This window comes from Gekko japonicus, unplaced genomic scaffold (genome assembly GCF_001447785.1).
Source record: "Gekko japonicus isolate JY-2015 unplaced genomic scaffold, Gekko_japonicus_V1.1 scaffold371, whole genome shotgun sequence".
In the NCBI taxonomy this organism is placed as follows: Eukaryota; Metazoa; Chordata; class Lepidosauria; order Squamata; family Gekkonidae; genus Gekko; species Gekko japonicus.
In genome coordinates this window covers 769,629-776,465 of record NW_015171514.1, presented here as the reverse complement: position 1 = coordinate 776,465, position 6,837 = coordinate 769,629, and the positions used below count along the sequence as shown (strand labels likewise).

The 6,837-nt window shown below is 48.0% G+C and overlaps 1 protein-coding gene across 1 annotated transcript; it reads right to left on the bottom strand.

Annotated features, from left to right (window-relative positions):
* Positions 1-3,445: 3,445 nt before the first annotated feature.
* Positions 3,446-5,341, bottom strand: AMER2 (APC membrane recruitment protein 2). Its single transcript, XM_015419363.1, has 2 exons — positions 4,471-5,341; positions 3,446-4,296 (listed from the first exon to the last, which is right to left on the bottom strand). Exons 1-2 carry the CDS (start codon positions 5,339-5,341, stop codon positions 3,446-3,448), a joined length of 1,722 nt encoding a protein of 573 aa, XP_015274849.1.
* Between the last annotated feature and the right edge of the window lie 1,496 nt (positions 5,342-6,837).

The window sequence follows — 6,837 nt, the reverse complement described above, 5'->3', positions numbered from 1 at the left end:
AAGAGAAATGAAGACAGTCAAAACGATAACGTTGTTTCTTACTCCTCCTGATAGCGCACAGATAGCTTTTTTTGACCTGTAAGCAATTCCTCCTGCACATCACAACATCCTCTCTCCAGATCGACTTTCAGGTTCCCTGCATCGCTTCTTTACACAAGTGCTCCATCAAAACAAGACAAGCAAAATGTTGATAGTTTTGCATAAACAGCATGCAAAAGGAGGGGCATGAGCATCACTGATGGAAAGCAGAGAACAGCTGATTGTTACATGACCAGAAATAGAATTCAGGGTTCTCTATATTCTCTCTTTCCAAAATACAACAGCTACAAGGCGGCAACTATTTAATCTGGTGTGGTCTAACATCCTTCAGTGGGAATACACAAGGGTGAGCCAATCACTACCTCCACCCCACCCCCACCCCCAAATCTTCTTCACCAAAGACATTAAGTAATATCAGGTCACTGTGAATTTGTTTCTCAGGCAAACATAAATAACAGTCAACATGATCTCACAAGATTTGCTGTAGGTACCCTTGGCCTATTAGTCTGTGCATGGAAGTGTATGTGCCCATTAGCATACGCGGAAGTGTGGGCATGTACAGTATGTGTGTCCACAGGAATATACATGCATATGTACATGGCTGCGTGTGAATGGATGCACTTGCAGCCACCCACAAATACACTCTGAGAAAGTATACAAAATAAATCACCTTTAAGTACGCTGGAGCTCTGATTCTAAGCATATATTTTACTCAGGAGATTCAATGATTTCAATATAATTTATCATCAACTTAGCAAATTTAGAATTTGGCTATCAGGCTGTAACAAAAAGCAACATAGGATATGGACTGAAAGGCTAAAACTCAACCCTGGCTCCCACCTCTGGGACATTGGAAGACATGACCAATCTCAACCTTTTTTGCATGTTTAACAATGGCATTCCCAATATTCTCCAGGGTTAAGTGGCTTGAGGATCTTAGCATCTACATAGCTGCAAGCCAGTGATATCATTGACAGTGATCCAAAGAGCTGATCAATGAGAAAGGCTTGCGTTAACTCAGTGAACTTTATTTTTAACTGACCCCATGCCATATTATAAACTTCTTTTGAAAATCTCCCCTTTCGAAAGCAATTTGCCATGAAGGACAAAGGGAGAGGGGTGCTGTTGGCACTTGAGTCCACTAAGGATCCCATAACTAATCTCACAATTCTTTACAATCTGTGAGCAGAAATCTCGATTAGAATCTGAAAAGTGGTTTACATTATCACATTATTCCACATGTCCAGGCAGGGTTGCCAGCTCTGGGGTGGGAAATACCCGTAGACTTTGGTGGAGCCTGGGCAGGGTGAGGTTTGCGGACAGGAGGGTCTTCAGCATGGTATAATGCCACAGAGTTCAGCCTCCAAAGCAGTCATTACCTCCAGGGGAATTGATAATGGCCCCTGGAGATCAGTGGTAACAGCGGGAGATCTCCAGGTGCCAGATGGAGGATGGCAAAACCTATGTCCAGGGGATTTGGGGAATAAAGTTTCGTGAACAGCAGCCCCCCACCAACTGCCACACAGCAAACTACTTTTGAAACTGAGGGAGATTTTAAAAAGCAGCTTTGATATGGTATGAGGAGGGGGAGCTTCTCAAAGAAATAAAAAATGAAAATCACACTGGGCATGCCCAAGCCCTTGGGTGTGCCAAAAGCAGCTCTTTGGATCTTGGGCCTTGTAAGTAAACATTCTTGTTCTTTATTTTGGCTGCAATTCTGTACAGAAGCTGCTTAAATGCCATTTAAACCAATGGGATTTAAGCAATGTAGCAAGATTGCAGTCGTATTTCTGAGCTTTTCTTCAGTTACAGACAGCCTTTATGCTCTTATTTCCTTGTATATTCCCCCCATACTTACATTTACTTACAGAAACTCAAAAAGGATAAAATAAAATTTTAACTTGGATGAAATATATTTTGATTCACAGAATATATATTGTTTTTAAAGCATGTTTTAAAATATGCTCTATTTTCCAGATGCACTGAAACAGCTCCTTTGCTTAGTGGTATTATGAGGGTTTAAGGTTTATTTTCCATTTAAACAACAACATTGTTGTTCTAACAGGCTGTTTCAGTCTATCTTGAAAACAGATCTTTAGGCACATAATATGATCATGCTTCTTTGACCACTATTCGGTGGCCTTCAACCATGTCTGTTGTATCCAAAGTGATTGAACCATTTCATGGACTAATTGTTTGCCGAATTTCTTTTACGACAGTAAGATAATCTCGATGTCTAAATCTTTGGGGGTGGGGGGATCTGATCTTTTTTAAATATCCAAAGCTATTTTCTTTTAAATTCTTTATAAAAAAAGGATTATCAGTCAGCCGGGGTCAGTGGGGGAGTTTGCAGCTCTACAAGGTCCAAGCTGAGGTTCTGTTTTTAGAAACTCCTGAGAACAGGGGTTTGCAGTGACACCAGTAGAACCTTAGCTCCAGTATTACACATGCATCACTAGCATAAGAGCAACACAACAGACCTGTTTGGGGGGTGGGGGGGGGAAGGCTGTTAAGAACCCATATAAATTTTTGCTTTAATTTATGGTTCTTTAGGAAGGCCCATAAATCTACAATTGTAAAATTATCTAACTATAAAAACTAATTTTGCTTTAACTCTAGTAAATACAGAAAGACATTTTAATATATTTTCTTAAAAAAACATACCACTAAATAACATATGTATCTATCTATACATGAACAATAATTTATCATATAAATATTGTAGCTGTCTCTTTACTGGCATTTTGAAAAAAACGATTCCCTGAATCTGATTATTTTATGCACTGGAAAAAAAATATGGATGTAAGTATCTGAGTTTGCTAGATGTCTTCATTACCCACTTACAAAGTAAACAGACAGACAGGCAAAAAATAATTCTTATTACAGAAACCCACCTCTTGCTAAACAGTTATCTTTTACAAGTGTGTTGAATCTGCTGTTGATTGACAATGCTCTCTATACCTCAGCTGAACACCAGAGCTTGTACTGATTTTGCCATTATTATTTTTGCTTGACATTTTTTGCACACTAGAACACACATCATTTCTCAGTGTAGGCCAGAAGAACAAAAATAAAAAGTCAATGCTATATATATAGGAAAACTCCTTGGTTTTCTCTCCCCATAGCTGTGTCCTCTTTGAAGAGTTCATGGCACAAGTTTTGCATTATTAACTATATTCCTAATCCTGCTTCCACAAAAGGCATGGAAAAGTGGCCACCCGAGTATCTAGTGCTCCAGAAAAGAAGAGATACAAATGTTAAAAAGTGCTCCAAACGAATCTATACATATATATATATATATATATATTTAGAAGCACATGTCTCGTGGATTCATAGAAGGGGCACGTGTAGGTGTCTTCATTGAACGATGCCAAACTGCAAAGACTCACATGCCCACCTTTGCCTCCTATTTTTTGGCACTTTCATGATATGTGGCTGTTTTACCTGTTGTCCCTGCTAAGCTCCGGTAACTGGCCCGGTGCACGAGCACTTTAGAAACTGGGATTTTTGTTCTAGGGATCTCACTTTTGGTGGGCTGGTGATGTGCAGTATGATGGCTATTACTGGCATCCGGACCGTGACTGCCATGTGGCGATGTAAAATGCTTGATACTGATGGGTATCTTGGAATCCTTGAGTGAAGTTGTATGGGTTTTGACTGGGCATGTGCTGGTTACTGGAGACAGTGGCTTGCAGCAACTCACAGAGGTGACGTCTGCAGAAGTCACCGCAGCTGTGTTCTCATCTGGATCAGTGTAAAGATCATACAGAGCATCCCCACTGTAGCTGTCCCTGGGAATTACCTCTTTCTGGATACTGTTAGCATTGTCTTCCTCAGGTCCGGGTGTGGTAGAGTCCCAATAGCCCTCGTCACTGCTGGGGACAGCCTCTTGTTGCTCCTTTTCCCTGCTCTTCTGATCTTTGTGGTGAGCTGGAACCTGGTTGACACCAATGTGCTTCTCACTTGCTGACCCATCCTGAACCTTTCTGCCATCTTTGGAGGCCTCAAGCGATTCTGTCCCTGCTGGGGTCTCCTGAGACTTCTCCTCCGATTGGGACAAGGTATCCCAGAACTCCGAGGCGCAGGTGTCCCCCACCTGCTCGGGGCTGGCCATCTCCTCTCCTCCGCCTTGGTAAGCCACCACGCTAGGAGGCTTTTTGGAGGCCCCTGGCTTGCCGACCCCAGCGGCGCTCTTGTCACTGCCACCTCCACCACTGCGGGCGTCATCCTCCTGGTCAGCAATAATGTCCCCACAGCCTGTAAGAGAGTCAAAGCTTTTCAGTGAAGTCACGTCAGCAAACATCAAACAAATACGGTCAATGGACGGCTCAGAGGGTGGATCAAGAGAGGAAGGGTCAGGGGCTGCCGCCTTCTCTCGGCTGCCTTCACACTCGGGTTCAACAGGGGGGGAAGGCCCGACGGGGGTGTCACCTGTTAGAGCAGCCGAGTCCTCCTTGGTCTCTTGGCCCTCGCTCTCTGGCGGCGGCGGGGGGTGCCTCTCCTTGGCCTGGATCCCGGGCGGCTCCTCTCCCGGGGGGCTGTGCAGGGGGGCCTGCGGCTCCTCCTCTTGAGCGGCAGCCGTCGCCTCGGTGGTCTGGGCGGGCAGCGGCTTGTCCCCACCGGCCAAGTCTGGCGAGCTCGGGGGGGCTTCGGCCAGCGGCCGCGGGGCCTCCTCTTTGATGCACTCCAGGCTGGCAGTCAAGGAGCCCGGCATGAGGAGGCTGGGGCTGGGCTGGCTGTTCTCGGAGCTCTCGCCGGCCTCGTCTTCCCGGGCGCCGCCGCCGCCGCCGGGCTTGCTCTCCCTGCGGGGCCACCGCATGCTGCTGAATAGCCCCTTGAGCCCTCCGCGCCCTTTCGGCCGCTCGCCTTTGCCGCCGTTTTTGCGCAAGAGCGACAAGAAGCTGTGCGACTTGCCCACCGCCACAGCCGCCGCCGCCGCGGCGGAGGAGGAGGAGGTAGAGGAGGACGAAGACTCCTTGGCCCCGTCGCCGCGCTGCTCGTCCCTTCCGCCGCCGCCGCCGCCGCCGCCGCCGCCCGGTTCCTCCTTCTTGCCGCTCTCCAGCACCGCCTCGGCCAGCCCGTCGTGCGTCTTACTCCTCACCATGCCCGCCTGCCCGCCGCCGCCGCCGCCGCCTTCGCCGCTTTTGCCTTTGCCGCCTCGCACACCGAAGATGCTTGGCATGGCGCCGCCGGATTTCCTCCGCTTAAACAGTTTGAAGGCAGTCCGGTTGAGCTTGCCGGAGGGCTGCGGCGGCTCGCCGACCGCGGTGGTGGGCTCCCCGCAATCGCAGTGCGCCGCCATGGCGGCGGCGGCGGCGGCGGCGGAGGAGGAGGAGGAGGAGGCTGCCTTCCCCTCCTGCAGCCCCCCGCGGCTGCCTGCGCCCGAGTTCCCTCGCTCCCTCGCTTACTGACAGCCTCGCTGCTGCCGCCGCCGCCGCCGCGGCTGCCTCCTGCTCGTCGCCATGGCAACCGAGGCAGGGCTAAGCAGCTTTCCTCGGGCCTGGGCCTGCGCCAGGCCTCTCCGCCGTCCACTCCCAATCAACCTGAGCGACAGCAGCCACAATCGGAGCCAGAGAGAAAGAAGGGAGGCAGCGGCGGCGGCAGCGGCGCCCCCTCCTCCTCGTACTAGTACTCCATCTCTCCACTGCTCTCGAAAACACGGGGGGGGGCTTATATAACAATCCATTTGGGGCTGCTCTGACTGCGGCTGCTCACTCTCACGGAGCATATGTTTGTGCGATGGGGGGGGGGGGACGCAGCTTTATTTGGGGCGCATGAGTCGGTTGCTTCCAGTGTTGTTTGTAAGCTGGCCAGAAGACAGTTTCACGCCTCTCATTTTCATAGCGCAATCCTAAACAGGGTTCTAGACCAACGGGCTTAGAAGGGTGTAACTCGGTTATTATGCATGTTAGGAGAGATGCGCATCTCGCATTGACGGAAGAAAGCACAAATGCCTCGTTTTTGTTACAGTGAACGTTGCAAGCCAAAACCATTTGACCCCTTCGGTGCGATGTAACTGCCTCTGGTGAGCACTTGGAAAAATATTAACTTCAAAATATATATATTTTACATTTCATGCTATTACAGCATGTCTCAATCGCCTGACACAAAAACATTCAGAATTTCAAAATTCTGCTGGTAATGAAGTGCAATTCAGTTCTCAAAGTAATTCAGATGTTATGGAAGTAATGAAAATATGTTCTTTGATCAGGAAGATTCCAGCATGAGGTGCAAATTCAGGTGTGACATTGGCCTATGCAGATTATGCACATTTTAGAAAATCAGTACTAGTGAAGGGTGTGGAGAAAGAGTTCAAGCAACTCTGTGGCTATCAGTTGCATCCAAGGAAAACACAGAAATGTTAAGGATCTAAGGTAGTTATTCCTAGGACCTTGGCCTTTCATGACACTTTTCAGATACACATGTTGATTAATTGATATTTCAGATGGTTTTTGGACCCAGGTGTGATATATGGGAGCGCTTCTGCAGTTATATACTAGGAACACAGTATACATAAGCAATGTCCCCTCTACTTTTCCTCCCCTACAGAGCGAGCAGTTCACATCCTAATCAGAATATAACTGCTGTGATCTTAATATTGGGAAATGGGCAGTGCAAGACCCTGTGTGGCTCCAGACTGCTACTGGGTGGGGTTTCCTGTGTTAATGAGCAGCCGCTGGCACACAGCTCAGGTGGGAACACTGTACACAAGCTAGTTATCACCTACGTGACAAAAGGAGTAAGGATTTTTAACTGTGGTCATTTCTACTCCTCTGCTATGAAGAGTTTTGTTAGTCC

Coding starts and splice junctions, on each gene's coding strand:
- AMER2 (XM_015419363.1), bottom strand. CDS start 5,341: ATGGCGGCGCACTGCGATTGCGGGGAGCCCACCACCGCGGTCGGCGAG. Junction 4,297..4,470: donor GGACTCGGCTGCTCTAACAG/GTGACACCCCCG, acceptor ACTCTCTTACAG/GCTGTGGGGACATTATTGCT.